Source organism: Urocitellus parryii, chromosome 1 (assembly GCF_045843805.1).
Source record: "Urocitellus parryii isolate mUroPar1 chromosome 1, mUroPar1.hap1, whole genome shotgun sequence".
NCBI classification, from domain to species: Eukaryota; Metazoa; Chordata; class Mammalia; order Rodentia; family Sciuridae; genus Urocitellus; species Urocitellus parryii.
Genome location: NC_135531.1, coordinates 198,823,116 through 198,838,920, shown reverse-complemented (window position 1 = coordinate 198,838,920; position 15,805 = coordinate 198,823,116). Strand labels below are relative to the sequence as shown.

General features: G+C 35.9%; 1 protein-coding gene across 1 annotated transcript in view; it reads right to left on the bottom strand.

Annotated features, from left to right (window-relative positions):
* Positions 1-15,805, bottom strand: part of Kynu (kynureninase) — a 108,608-nt gene that overhangs the window by 69,102 nt on the left and 23,701 nt on the right. Inside the window, exons 3-4 of the mRNA XM_026388850.2 lie at positions 12,588-12,708; positions 3,771-3,853 (exon numbers count right to left, since the gene is read on the bottom strand). Coding sequence (XP_026244635.1) covers positions 3,771-3,853; positions 12,588-12,708 — 204 coding nt within the window. The remainder of the gene's footprint in view (positions 1-3,770; positions 3,854-12,587; positions 12,709-15,805) is intronic.

Sequence of the window (15,805 nt, the reverse complement as noted above, 5' to 3'; positions counted from 1 at the left end):
TGGCTACCATCAATGGAGCAGTGCTTTTCCACTATGCCCTTCTACCATGATGTTCTGACTCACCTTGGGTCCAGAGCAATAGAGTTGGCTCACTATGGACTAAATCTGAAACCATGAGCTAACAAACTTTTCCTCCTCTAAGTTGTTCTTGTTGAATACAATAGAGACAAAAAGTTGACTAATACAATGGGGTTTTCTGTAAGCAGTCCTGTTGAGTCATTGTGCTGGGAAACCTCCTCATGTCAGATAACCCAGTAGCCTGTCTAATCTCTAATATGAATTATGGAAGCTAAATTAGAATCTATTTATTTATCCTTTTTCTTTTACTGTGTAAATGTTATGGACTGAATTATTTCTCTCCAAATTCATATGTTGAAATCTAGTCCCTAAAGTGCACTGTTATGGTTTGGATGTGAGGTATCCCCCAAAAGGTCACTCATATGTGAGACAATTAAAGGTTAGGAGAAATGATTGGGTTATATCCTTAATCATACCAGGGATTAATTCACTGATTAGGTTAACTGAGTGATGACAGGAGGCAGGTGGTGTGTGTTTGGAGGAAGTGGTTCTTAGGGGGTGTGGCTATGGGGTATATATTTTGTATCTGGAGAGTAGAGTCTCTTTCTCTCTCTACTTCCCTCTACCACACTTTTCTTCATGATGTTCAGCCTCACCTTGAGCCCCAAGGAATGGGCTCTGCTATCTATGGATTGAGACCTCTGAAACCATGAGCCCCCACATAAACTTTCCCCTACAGTTGTTCTGATTGGGTCCTTTTAGTTATAGCCGTAAAAACAAAACAACAAAACAAAACAAAACAAAACAACAACAAAAAAAACCTGACTACATCATTCACATACTTGGAGATAGTGCCTATTCACTGGTAATTAATGTTATGTGAGGTTGCAAGGGAAAATCTTAATCCAATAACAGAAGCTGCCCCTAGGAGGCTGAGGTCCACTCTCACATTCTGGAGAAGATGCTAATCTTACCTGATAAGACACCTGAATACCCTGAAGCATCCAGACCTCCTTTTTTTCCTTCCCATGAGTCATTTGTGTCCCTAAACTGGCCAGACAGACGTTTGAGGAGCTAGCCCGTCTAAATTCTTCAGGGCCAGCTTTGGAGAAACCCAATTCCTCACTACCAACACCCATATCCCAAGTATTGGTATTCAGCAGTGGGCAACCTTAAAATTTGTTTTCAATATTGCTTTTTCTCCCTTCCCCAGAGACTAACCAGGCTTCTCCTGGAGAAAGGTCTGAGAAGATTCCCCTGGAATCATGAAATACCATTATTATGGTTTGGATGTGAGGTTCCCCCTAAAAGCTCATGTATGAGACAATGAAAGAAGGTTTAAAGGAGAAATATTGGGTTGTGAGAGCCTTAACCCAGTTAGAGAATTAATCACCTGATGGGATTAACTGAGTGGTAATTGAAGCAAGTGGGGTGTGGCTGGACGAGATGGCATGGATTTGGATTATATATTTGTATTTGGCAAATATATAATCCAAATGATGGTTATAAATATATAATCACATGATGATCAGTAAGCAGACCTCTTTCTGCTTACTGATCATCATGTGAGCTGCTTCCCTCCACCAAACTCTTTTGCCATGATGTTCAGCCTCACCTTAAGCCTCGAGGAATAGAGCTGGTTGCCTATGAACTGAATCCTTTGAAACTATGAGCCCTCAAATAAACGTTTCCTCCTCTAATATTGTTCTGTTTGGGTCTTTCAGTCACAGTAGCAAAAAAGGTGACTCAAACATGTATGTTGTATTCTAATTACATTTTAGACAGACTTTCCACAAATCTGTTTTTATCCTGTTTTCACCTCCATTTCTAGAGGTGTTTAATTTCAGTAATTTCCAAGCCTTTGACAGATCTAAAAGGTAAAGTTGCTAACTTTCTATTTTTCACCATTGGGAGACTTAAATTTTATTTACTTTCTATTTATTTATTTATTTATTTTTGGACCACTTGTTCTCTTGCTAGCTAACTCATAAAATGTCACTGGTACCATCCCCTTTGCCTTTCTATTTAGTTTTTTAGGGGTTTACTTTAAAAAGAAAAAAAAAAAACTTTTTGTACTTGTAGATGGACAGAATGCCTTTATTTTATTTGTTTATTTTTATGTGATGCTGAGTATCAGACTCAGTGCCTCACACATCCAAGACCAATTCTCTGCCACTGAGCCACAACCCCAGCCCAGGGGTTTACTTTTTTTCCCCCTAATTCCTTTTAGAGTTTTGTAAGATTTCAGGAGGAAAAAAAGTAATTAAATACATGTTCTGTCTCCATCAACTGGAGAATTATATGTCTTTTTGTAGCATGGGTTCTCATGATTCATTTTGTTTCTCTGTATTTTCCTTGCTTATGTATGTGTGCATTTTACGTTTCTTTGTATCTTCCTTTACTGGGAGTCTCATGAGAATAAAGATAATATTCTTTTCACCATTTCCTTTCAGGGGCTACCACAAGTCCTGGCATATAGCAAAGGTGCAATATTTCTTTTCTGAAGAAATAAGATATTCCACAGATTTTAATGTTTTGTCCTAATTTTTTCTGTATATAATTCCTATCCTCCACTCTAATTTTTCTTTGTTTTTGAAGTAGGGTCTTGTTATGTTGCCCAGGCTGTTCTTTCACTTCCAGATTCAAGTGATCTTCATGCCTTAGCCTCTCAAGTAGCTAGGTTTATAGGTGCATTCACAATACCTGGCTCCTCATGACAATATTGTGTGTGTGTGTGTGTGTGTGTGTGTGTGTATGTGTGCACACACCTTAGAATGAACAAGGGCCGTGTACATAGTAGGTAAGTGCTTTACCACTGGGCTACATTCCCAGCCTACTTTGCCCACTCTAATTCCATTCATCCTCCAAGTTTGTTTAATCATCTGATTACCGGCCTGAATTCAAGTCAGGTGAAGCAATGTGAGTAACACCAATAAGGATATTTTTATACCTGTAAGGGAGTGAGGCTTTGCAAACCATTTTAAGTTTCTCAACTTCATTCAAATATTTACAAATAACACCAATTCTGTTGCTGAAATGTCATTAATTTTTGATCAGTATTCTAAATTTCAAGTAAGATTTCAATCAATGCTGGATATTCAACCCAATTAAATGAGTAACTTTTTCCAAAATGTTAACAATTTGCCATCTAAAACTATGATTCATACCATCAATAGTATGTGTAATTCACTTAAATTCATGTGAACATCAAAACAGATCAGCTGTATTATCTTCAAGTACACTTGGCTTAAATTTAAATAGATCATCAGGAATTAAGTTGAAATGAGCCAAAATATGAATGGTAGTTTATAGTTGTAACATGTGAAACTTAGTGTTTATTTTATTATGTAGTGATATTATATACAATTTAGTGAAGTTTATTTTTATAATTGTACTAGGATTGAAACCCAGGGCCTCAGGCATTTAGCTACATACATCCCCAGCCCAAAATGTGTTCAACTGTAAGTTAATAAAATGAACAAGTTTTAAGTGGGTGTATATTAGCTTAAAGATATACAAGAAAATATAATAGGTGCATTTCATTTTGGTGCCAAATAACCTGGTTATTTTCATCATAGCAGTCTTTGAATGAACAAATCTAACCTAAAGTTATAATTATCCTTTTTTGCTATGGGTTAGGGTAGAAGTTCAGTATATTAATCAATAATATTTTGACTGTATAACTTATATTTATAACTAAATGACACTAATGACAATCGGAGTGGGGGGGATTCTTTGAATTATATACTTACCTACAATGTCCTTCATAAGGCCTACAATGCTCTCATCTCCTATAATCCAAGGGCGTTTTCCTACATCATGCCCATAGGCTCCCCTAAAATTGAAAAAAGACAAACATTTCTTAGCTTTGTGTGTGCATGTGTACATATGAATATGTTTATGTCTACTTTTTAAAATATCAGGGTTTTTTTTTCCTACTGTTAATTTAACCCAAGTGTTCTACCACTGAGCAACTTCCTCAAACTTTTCTTAAAAAAATTGACTTATGGGCTGGGGATGTGGCTCAAGTGGTAGCAGCTCATCTGGCATTCACCGGGCACTGGGTTCGATCCTCAGCACCACATAAAAAATAAAGATATTGTGTCCACCGAAAACTAAAAAATAAATATTAAAAAATTCTCTCTCTCTCTCTTTAAAAAAAAATTGACTCATAGTGGGGTAGGGAGGGGGAGCATGGGAGGATTAGATGAATTCTAGATGGGGAAGAGGGGTGGGAGAGAAAAGGAGAGGGCAGGGGATTAGCAAGGACGGAGGAATGTGATGGATATCATTATCCAAAGTACATGTATGAAGACTCGAATTGGGTGTCAACATAATTTATACAGAAACAGAGATATGAAAAATTGTGGTATATATGTGTAATAAGAATTATAATGCAAAAAAACCCCACAAAGTACATGTATAAAGGCATGAATTGTGTAAACATACTTTATATATAAAGCTATGAAAAATTGTGCTCTCTATGTGAAATAAGAATTGTAATGCATTCTGCTGTATTGTATTTAAAAAAAATTAAATCAATTAAAAAATTGAGATAGGGTTTCGCTAAATTTCCCAGTTTGGACTGGAACTTACAGTACTCATGCCTCAGACTCCAGATTGGCTGGGAATATGGGTGTATGCCACCATACTTGAATTAAAATATCAGCATTAGCAAGTAGGCATTTCTGTGTGGGCCTTCATAATGTTTTAACAATTAAATAAAAGTGTACTATTTTAAAATCAAAAAGTAGTCCTTTAGGGACTAAAAAAAAAATATCATTTTAAAAATGAATTTCCTTTTTGTTGAGGAATAGGGAAATTGCCCACATATTATTTCATTATTTTGCTATATTTTACAGTCTTGGATGTTCTTTTTTTTCTCTTTTATTTTTAAAATTTCAAGACTGTTTGAACATTCTACTTGTGTACTTGAAGCATATTATAGTGTCTATACTAAGACACACATACTGTTTTTTAGGCTAGAGACTGAAATGATTATAAATTTAGTTTTAAAACATAACTATTAATTGAATAGAAGCATATAAAATTTGACTACAACACTACATCCTGACCTATATTCTAGCAATTCAACTGTCAAATTCTGGTTTAACTTTTATTCTAGTAAATATCCTAGCAGGCATAATGAAAAAACACAAAATACATAATAGTCCTTTGAGTCTCAAGAAGTTTTCATCAAATGAGGAGGAAAATACACTTGAAAAATATACAAGAAATTATAAAAAGGATAAAGGAAAGTATCTCAAGTGCTGTTATGTACTTGTATTTTAGGAAGCTCTGTTAGATTGGTCTTTTTTTTCCTATTTACACTATTTTTTTTAAATTAATGCCCTTTCAATATTTTTCTGGATAATTTAATTTGGGATCATTAATTTGTTTTTTTATGATAATATCTCACATTTCTGTAGCACATATTGCCTAGAAAGTTCAAAGAATTTTGCTCAAAACTTCTCACTGGTTTTGATTGAAGTTCCAGGATCTAGGCAAAAGGGTGATTTCATTGCCCCATTCTTCATTAAAAAAAATTATTTTGCTTTTTCCTGGTATTTGATGATAGAAGCCACTCTTTGATTTGGGGAATCTTTTTAAAACTGACTTTGTTGATAGCAGAATGCCTTAAGATTCTTATTGCACATATGGAGCACAGTTTTTCATGTCTCTGGTTGTATACATCATGTATTCACACCAATTCGTGTCTTTATAACTGTACTTTGGATAATAAACTTCGGAGACTTGAATGAAATAAACAAGATATTCTTTTTCTGTGTGTAATGCTAGCCTGGATTTGAAACCATGAATTAAATTTCAGTAAGCTGGCAGTGTGAGCTAGTACACCTAGTAGGAGAGAGAGAGTGAGATCTGGGGATGGAGGCCCTATTCATCAGCCTTTACTACTGTTCTTGGGGTAAATCCTCCCATGATAGCTGATTTCATGTTACCAACAAAATTCTGCAAATTTAACAGTTGGTTTTATCACCTAGTGTAAGCCAACTCCAGGTCTCTACTGGTGTTGAGACCACATTTATGAGTAACTCACAGGGCCTAACTGTTCACATTTGTAACAGTAAATGAATGGTTATATGTACCTTAAAGGGTTGCCATAAAAAATAAATGAGATAACATATAAAAGAGATGGATGGGTACATAGGACCCCTTTGCTGAGTCTTCTTTCTTTATGTAAATCTAATGCTAAAACTCCCCTCATCAGCATGTGGTGCATAACACAATTTTAAACTAATATTTCTATTACCATATAAACTAAGATGAAGGAAAAGGATTTCCAGAATAAACATAGACTGCTAAGGACTAAGGAAGAAGAGAAGGGCAATTTTTAGTTATTATTATTCATATTATTATTAGATAGCCTGCAGCTTGCCTCTTTCTTGACTTCCAATATAAATGCTAAAGACAAAAATCATTATCATTAAATGGTAGTTAAAGACAGATACTTGGATCCTTTTTTTATTTTAATCACATAGAGCTCCATGGCCTTTGCTGAAAGCACAATACATCTTATTACATTTAGGTAGTAAAATTCTATGTTCTGCCTCAGAGAATTTATATCTCAGAATAATATGCCACCTACTCCTCACTCTGGTAGACATCAGGGTAATAATCTTTAAGGATACGCTTCTTTCTGCAATGCTTTTGGCATCTCCATCCTTGAAAATATCACACACCGAGTCTGCTTCCTCATTTTGTCAGCCTACTAGCCTGAGGTAGTGAAATGTATTTAGAAAGTGTTATCCAAATAAACCCAAAGTAAAGTGGCCTGTCATTAGAAAGAGTTGATGTAGATTAAAGTGCAGTTACAAACATATGTATTAGAGTTAAGAAAAATCTTATATTGCTCTCATTCAAAACTGCTTAAAATAGTTGTTGCAAAGCTGCAATCTTCTTTTACAAATACAGGAAAGGAAAAGAGAACATGAGAGAGTTAACTCGTTACTACAGCATAAGTCATTGCCATGAGTGGGGTACTTTCCGAGATGATTACGAACAGCATTTGCTCATGAAATTAGATTGCCATATATAAAATCTAATTAGGAATTTAATAGAAATTTGGATCTCTTTAAAATTGGGCCGTGTTTTTGCCATTCTACAAAAGAGAAAATGTCTGTACTTTTAGAAAATTTCTCTCCAAAGGAGATAAAATTTCATAGCCTTCTTTAATGAGGTTACAAGCTTCCCCCTCCCCCCCCCCCCCCCCGCATTAACCAATGAATGATAAGCCAACCAGCATGTTGGCCATTCTTTGTAATATGTCATGCCCTGTACTTTCTTATACATATACCTTTAAAAAAATAAAATAAATAAAATAACAAAGAAAGAAATGCTTTCATTGAATGAAACATGTTTCCTCAGTGCCCTGACTGTACACACATGGCCCTATAAAGTAAGTCACTGTTGACCAGTCAGCTGGTTTGTTTCTGATGCGTAATTTGATGGGCTACTTTTCACTTTAAATATTCTTTCCAAAGTTGACAATCTCCTTATAAGAATTTCTATGAGGACATAACTGTGGCAGGTGTCTGCTTCTGTGAAAAAGAGAACACTACTTATCTAGCAGATTTTGACAATGCATGTGGTTCTGTCTTAGGGACACAATATCCATTGTAAATTCACACTGTGCTCTTCAGGACTTTTATAGTATTGCCTTCTAGCTGAATTTTACAAGTATGATTGTTAACCTATGTTATTCCCCTTTAAATAATCTGGGCCATCTATTTTAAGACAAACACACAGGTAAATGCTTCTACGGAAACTATTTTCATAGCTTTGCCTTAAGTGAATACAATTTTTTAGAAGATACCTTTTGGATCCTACTATAGTCTGAATATGTCCTTTTGAAATCCAGACATTGAAATGTGATCATCAATGTGACAGTATTAAGAGTTGAGGCTTTTAGGAGGTGATTCAATCATGAGTATCTAATGAATAGGATTCATTCCTTATCAAAGAGTTGGAATGAAGGTGTTTGTCCCTACTACTTAGTGAGGACTTAGCAAGGAGCCTCATCTTTGAAGCAGAGAGGACTTCACCAGACACTGAATCTGCTACACCTTGATCTTGCAGAATTTTGAGAAAATGGATTTCTGTGCTGTATAAGTTATCTAGTGTCAGATACTTTGTTGGAGCTGGAGTAATAGACTAATACAGGTCCTAAAATATTTTTAAGTTTTTAATTCCCAGTACAAACAACAAAATATTCTCAGTGTACTCCTATCCTTGACTTTCCTTTAGTGTCAGTAATCAAGGATGGTGATTATGTGAATTCTAAGATCAGGTGGGTGCATCATAATCCAAATGGTTTATACTGTAGACAACTTTAATAAGCAGTATGTCTGCAATAGCCACAAAAAGTGAAGAAGATGAATCCATGAGTGAAATGGCATATCCTATTTTACAGGCCCTGGATGGTCAGAGTCTTGATGTTTATGTCCCTTAATAATTTTCCTGTTTTATCAAAGCACACTAATTTTTAATATTATTGTAAACACATTGTTAATCTTTTCCAACTAATCAGTTAACTTCAATGTGTATTAGACTGTTTAGCTCTCTTTGAGTAATAATCTTCCATTGGTCAAGAAAGGAAGGCACAGACCAACCTCGAGTATCAGCCAAGGAGCAGAATAGGAGTGGGTAGGATTGAAGGAGGTGAAGAGGAATAGGTGATCAGTTAAAACCACCACAATGAGAAGTCCTGGATCTGGAGGCGAACTGAACACACATAGGGGAGATTTACTACAGAAACCAAAGCAATAGAGAGAGAGGGGACTAAAGGGACCCAGCGCTCACCCAAGTGCCAGGAAGACTACCCGAAACTGAAAACATCTGGATGAAAACCAGCAGCTGAAATACAAATTATCTAAACCTGAGCAGAGCCTCCTAAATGTACAGCTGCCATTCATCTATCCGCAGTGGGAAGATGAAGCTTCATGTGTGGAGGTACAAATTCAGCTGTCATTCATCTCCTTCCTGGGGAACTCCCAGTCAGGAGGACACTGCCCATTGACATCAGCATCACTATGAAAAAAAACCAATAAAACCTTTCACATTTTCCCACTGAAGCCCATTAGTTAAGCTGGATTATAAAACCTTCACCCTGCTATTGTGAGAGCAGAAACCTGGGTGAGAAATGAATCTTCAGTTTATCTGTCATTTGTCAGTTGATTTTGTCACTGTGAACAAAGTTCTAAATTGGTGAAATTATTTTCTTCTAACAGAGCCTTAGCTCAAAAAGATGAGAAATGGGATTTATTTAATTCATTCTATCTATCTATCTATCTATCTATCTATCTATCTATCTATCTATCTATCCATCTATCATCTATTTATCTCTGGGACTGGAATTGAACCCAGTAACATTCTACCTCTGAACTACACTCACAATTCTTTTTATTTCATTTTGAGACAGGGTCTGGCTAAGTTCCCCAGACTGACTTTGAACTTGCTATCCTCCTACCTGCCCAAGTGCCAGGGATTACAAACATGTGCCACTGAGCCAAACCATTGAGGAGCAAATAAATTATAAACAATTTTGGACAAAACATGAGGTAGGAGAGCACTGATATATATATATATATATATATATATATATATATATATATATATATATATATATATATACTTCTCAAACACCACTGTCATTTAGGAGCAGGTGGGGCCACGATGTTGACTAGGCCACCACAGGGTAAAGCAAGAAGGCTTGGTAAAACACATGAAGCAAGGATGGAATGGGTATCTTTTGCTCAAAATTCTTTAATTCAGTTTACATTGCCTAAAAGAATTAAAATGCATCTCCTTTCTGAATCATCCAATGAAAACAAGGTAAAAAGATTTAAGACTATGACAATAGAAGTTGTTATGGAAGAGAAGCATTTTCTTGAAGTATAATTTTAATGTCCTAGGAGTAATCAACCAATCCCTTGCTAACATACAATAACCACAAAGATATCAATAGAATAGCAGGACAGCATCTTTTTTAAATGCCTAGAGGATAAAAACGCCCAGCCTTGCTGAATAAATATCCAAGAGGCAAGGACATTCTCTAAAGTTCAAATCCATTCAATCTAATTCTCTGCTCTCTCTTACATTAAGGCCAAAAAATGCATATCAACCATTTTTATTAACTATGACCCTCATTTATTAAATATTAAAACCTGCTAATGCAAAATGCTTCCTAATATGGTGATATGTGTTTTGCAATTTATGCATAGAACTTATGCAGATAAAGTTATAGCAGGCTTCATAAATTATAAACACTTATGTTACTCTTGCATTAATTTGAAAACTTTCATTCCTTCACCATGAAAATTAAGAACGTTGCAGTGTCACCTAATAGCCCCGGCAGTAGTTATTTGCACAGTCAGTATAAACAAAACTTTAAAGAACAATCTTCCCAATATGAATGATGAGTAGAATGGAGAATGAAGAATGCTAAGAAAACATTCAGAGTTCCTATGAGAGCCAAATCTCTTGCTTTCAGAATTCTTAATTGGTTTGGTTTTATTTTTCTGAAATTTTGTTTCCTGACCTTCAGTTTTGGCTCATATATATTTATTTTTCAACTTTAAATAAGCAGAAAATATTTTTTAAATATTTCCAGTTTTTTTAAAAAAATATTTTAACACATTTAAGCACTTCAAAATTTATAAATAAAAACATTTGACTATTTAAAAATAATTCTAATTTCAACTTTGTAAGTGATTACTGGGGAAAGTTAGAAAATACACAAAGCTAGGTAATTTTTATCCAGGGTTTTATAGTATATCTAACAATATAAAACTAGTGAAAATAGGTATCTCTCACCTGCCTAATCAAGAAAGGATATTGATAAGTTAAATACTTAATGCCTAAACAGAGGAAAGTAATGAATTCTAGTGTTCTACAAAACAGTGGGGGAAACATAGTTCACAATAACCCACCACATACTTCATGAATAACCAGAAGAGGAGAATGCAAAGTCTTTCAACACATAAATAAGGAGATAGAAATGTTAATACACCCTGAAGTAATTCAGTACATATAAAAAAATGGAAAAATTTTTAAGGAGATGGAAGAGCAGTAACATTTCAGGAAGGATAATCAATGTAGTGAGAAAGTTGGACTCACAGGAGAAGGTCAGGAAGAGAAAATGTGAAGCACTTCACAGTCAGAAGAGAAAAATGGCACAGAAGAGTTACGGGGAGAATGGTCCCTACTGCTTCTCCTCATGGTTAGCAAGCCTGCTTAGGTAAGCTGCAGTGAAGCATCTTTCTCAATGTGTCAGGTTCTTGGGTAGAAAAGTACTCTCTGCTTATCAACCTCTTACCTCCACAACAAGCTTTGGTTCCTTGTTTATAAACATAAGTTTAGGTAAGAACTAATCATAAAAAAGGAAATTCCTCAATATCAACTACTTTGTTAAACACTAAAGAAATACAATGACTACGTATGATGTAGATATGTGAACGCAAAGGAGATTTAAATGTTTATATGTTAAAAAGTTTTACTCTTGACCTTGACACTAACTTGCCACTTCACCTTGTTCTGATCATACATATAAAAGTATTGAGCAGCACAATCCCTAATGTTTCCTTCTGCTCTACTCCAAATATTACATAACCATCTGTGTGATGCTTTAAGTTTTCCATGTGAGATTTCGAATCATAGCTTTTAAAATAAGAACCAGGTGCAGTGGCACTCACTGATAATTCCAGTGACTCCAGAGACTGAGGCAGGAGGATCTTAAGTTCAAATCCAGCCTCAGCAAATTAGTAAGGTCAGAATCAATTTAGTGAGACACTGTATCAAAATAAAATATAAAAAAGACTGGTGTTTTAGTCAGATTTTGCTGCTGTGACTAAATGACCCAACAAGCACAACTGTAGAGGAGGGCTCACGGTTTCTGAGGTCTCAATCCAGAGACAGCTGGCTGTATTCCTCAGGGCTTAAGGTGAGACAGGAACAACATGGCAGAAGAGTGTGGCAGAGGGAAACCTCTCACGTTGGTGATCAGAAAGCAGAGAGAGAGAGAGGTCTCCGCTTGCCAGATACAAATCTATAACGAAAAGCCATGACCCAATTCCCAATTCCTTCAGCCACACCCTACCACTTCAGTTACCACTCAGTTAATCCTTATCAGGGGACTAATTCACAAAACATGTGGCTGAGAAGGTTGGACTCACACTATTAGCGTCAGGAAGAGAGACAATGTGAAGCACTTCACAGTCAGAAGAGAAAAGCAGCACAGAAGACATACAGGGAGAATGGTCCCGGCTATGACTCCTCATGGTTAGCAAGCCTGCTTCGCTAAGCTGCAGTGAAGCATCTTTCTCAATGGCAGAGTCTTGGGTGGAACATTAAAGCACACACACACACAAAAAAGAGAGCCTTAACCCAATCATTTCTTCTCTGAACCTTCTTGCATTGTCTTGCACATGAACTTTTGGGGGACACCACATCTAAACCATAACAGCTGGGAATTGTAGCTCAGTGGTAAAGCATCACTGGGTTCAATCCCCAGTACCAAAAATAAATAAATAAATAAATAAAATCATACTCACATTTTGGCCCATTTATCAAGTTCTTCTTCAAGAAATGTTTTAACCAATTTTGGTTGAAGGCCAAGAGAATTCCCCAAGAAATAAATGGAATTTTCTTCCTTATTCACTAAAGATAAATCAACTGAAACACAGGGAATTAAAAAAAAAGTGCTTATTCAATTAACAGGCTTCTATTTGTCATTGTTAATCCAGGGCAAACAATTAATAGAATTAACTCCAAGAAAGATAATAAATAACTTACATTTAGTACCGAGGAATACATCAGATTCTCTGAAAAGTAATTAACCTTTTGCATTTCTATATTGAAACATAATTTAAACTACAGAGGGAATTGTGATGATCTTTCATATTTACTGTGGTACAAGAGGAAATTTAAATTAGCAACTACTCCCAGTCATAAACAGCCAAAGGCAATCAGAATTTACATCAAGTACTAACACTGAATTATTCCATGTTTGTAGACAACAAATTTTGAAAACTTGAAATATTATAATATGAGGTAGATATATTGGACATATATATTTTTATAATATATCGATATACATATTTATAATAAGAAGTGTAGAAACAAAGATTGTTCTCTATATCTACCTTTTATTCAAACAAATCAGAATTTCAGTGATTTTTTTCTATCTTATACTTTACCCTAGACTGCATAGAAACAAACAAACTAACAAACAAGAAATCCTTGTGCTTCAAACAGGGAGAAAATACAAGCTGATCATCACAATTGTAAACTACTGAATTTTCTTTTAATTCTTTGGGGAAAATGACTCAGCACCTTGCTGATATTTCCCTGGAATCATGGAGAACCATACTTTTTTTTTTTTTTTTACTTCAAATTGCTAAATAAAAGCTTTAAAGACATTTTAAAGGCACACCATCTATTTGAACCTGATTACTTTTATAGAACAGAGCCACTTGTTTATTGGAATCTTTTAAGCCTGACCCAATAAAAGAAGTGTTAATATTATTCATCCATTTAAGTTAGATTCACTGATAGTTCTTTGTTGACTTAGGGAACAAATATCAAAGGATTCATTTAAAATTTCGGGCTTTCAATTGGTGTACAAGATTCAATTTAGCATTCAAACAAGCACATTTGCAAGGCTGGAGAGCCTCCCTGTGTGTCAGCCCCACTGATGACTCAGGATATCCAGAAAGCCATCAGATCTCTGCCCCTACTGCCTTGTCTTCTTTCATTGCTCATGCTTTCACCAAGAAATACGTAATGGGCTGCTTCATCAAGAAACTCATTTTTGAGTATGTAAGGCAGAATTCCTGTCCCAGTTATCTCATCCCATGCCATCCAACAGTGTGGTCATCCATTGCCTTTTACTATGTTCTTTTTTTCTTTGCTGAATTGTTTGTTTAGTAAATCTCAGACCAAATACATTTCATGAACACATACTCGATATTATATAAGGTAGTAAAATAGAGTGTGTTTTGCAACAACACAAAAGAATGAAAACCTAATCCACTATTTTACACCCCAGTTCCGTGTGATTTGTATAACTTAAAAGACAAGCTGGACCTTAATCCTTGCATTCCTAGGCTTTTGTTGTGCCAGTGGCAGGGTCAGCAAGTTTTCTATTAAAAGCTGAAGGTGGTTCAGTATAAGGTCCTAAGAAAGAAGGACAGTGACCCAAGGGTTGAAGAGAAAACATGTTCGCCCACTTCATAGAAAGGTGCCTTCCATAAGCCTGAGGGAACAGAGAAATGTACTCTCTGCAAGTGGCTCCATGGAAGACCTCAGACCCTGCTAATGGCATTTGCCCTGAGTATGTGTGAGGACTGGGTAGGAGACTGATGGGAGAAAGGGTCTGCTATCAGTGAAGCCATCTGGGCTCATATGGACAGAGAAGTTGGCTCAAGGGCAAGGAAGAGGTCTTTATGGTCTCACAGACTTTTAAGGACACCAATAGGAGGTTGGGGAAAACCTAGCAAAAAGGAAGAGAAATTCTAAAATGAAGGAATCAAATTATTTTATTTTGAGACAGGATCTTGCTAAGTTGAGCCAACTGGCTTTGAATTTGTGATCCTCCTGCCTTAACTCCAAGAAGCTGGGATTATAACCATGAATCACCGTGTCCTGCTAGGAGTCAGATATTTTAATCAAATCTAGTAGTATCAAATTTGATATTGTTTTGAAAATAAAAATTATATTCATTGCTATAAAGAAGATAGTAATGACAGTGACAAATTGTACCAAATAAAAGATCCTCTTCCTCATATTGACCTCTCCAATTTTTTTTTTTCTTTCTGCTGGTACTGGGTCCAACCCAGGGCCTCACACATGCTAGGTAAGCACTTAACCAATGAGCTACATCCCAAGCCTGACCACTCCAATTATTAACTGTACTAAACACTAGAGCTAGTTTATTTTACGATTGGGTCTTGTAGAATAAATTGAAATGAGTTTCTTTTTTCCCACATTACTGTCCTTCAAACAAGTTCAACTTATGACCTACTACTCATCCACCCGAATGGTGATTCCTGGAGTGTCACCCACTTGTAGGGATTACAGGTTCATTTCTTCTTGTTCTCTATGATAGCATTGCCTGAGTGACTTCTTAGAGAAAAGACAGCATGAAGTTAGCGCTGTGAGGACAGCTGAGATCAGAGGTTGGTAAGAACAACCTCCCATCCTCACACATAACCCACTATATGCAACTTCTCAATAACTAATTATGAGAGAGGTTTGGAGGGTATGGAGTCAAGTTAGTGAAGAGCCCTTGAAGTTGTGGAGAGGCCCCTTAAATAGCAGGTAAACAAAGAATACATCATGCCCATAGATGTTTACAATTATATATATCATGGTTTTCCTCCTTTTTTCCTTTCTATTCTTTGTTGTTTGCTGCAGCCCAGCTACTCTTTTAATATTTCATATGCAGAAAGAAAAAAGTAGATTAAATATAGCATTTCCAAAAAAATTGAGATCAGATCTTCATCTATAGGCCCCTGGATATACTTAATTTTGGGTGGAGGTGTCCTGGGGATTAAATGCAGAGCTTCACCCATGTTAGACAAGGATTCTGCCACTGAGCTAAGTCTCCAGCCCTGGATAGTCTTGAATCAAAGGATTCTTTTTATTTCCTGAGTGCTGGGTTTTTTGTTTTGTTTTGTTTTCTTGTGTTTGTGACAAGAGGATCCCCTTGGTTAGGATACTCAATATTTGTGGACCTCAGAGTCAGACATGACTGGCTGCTTCTCATCCT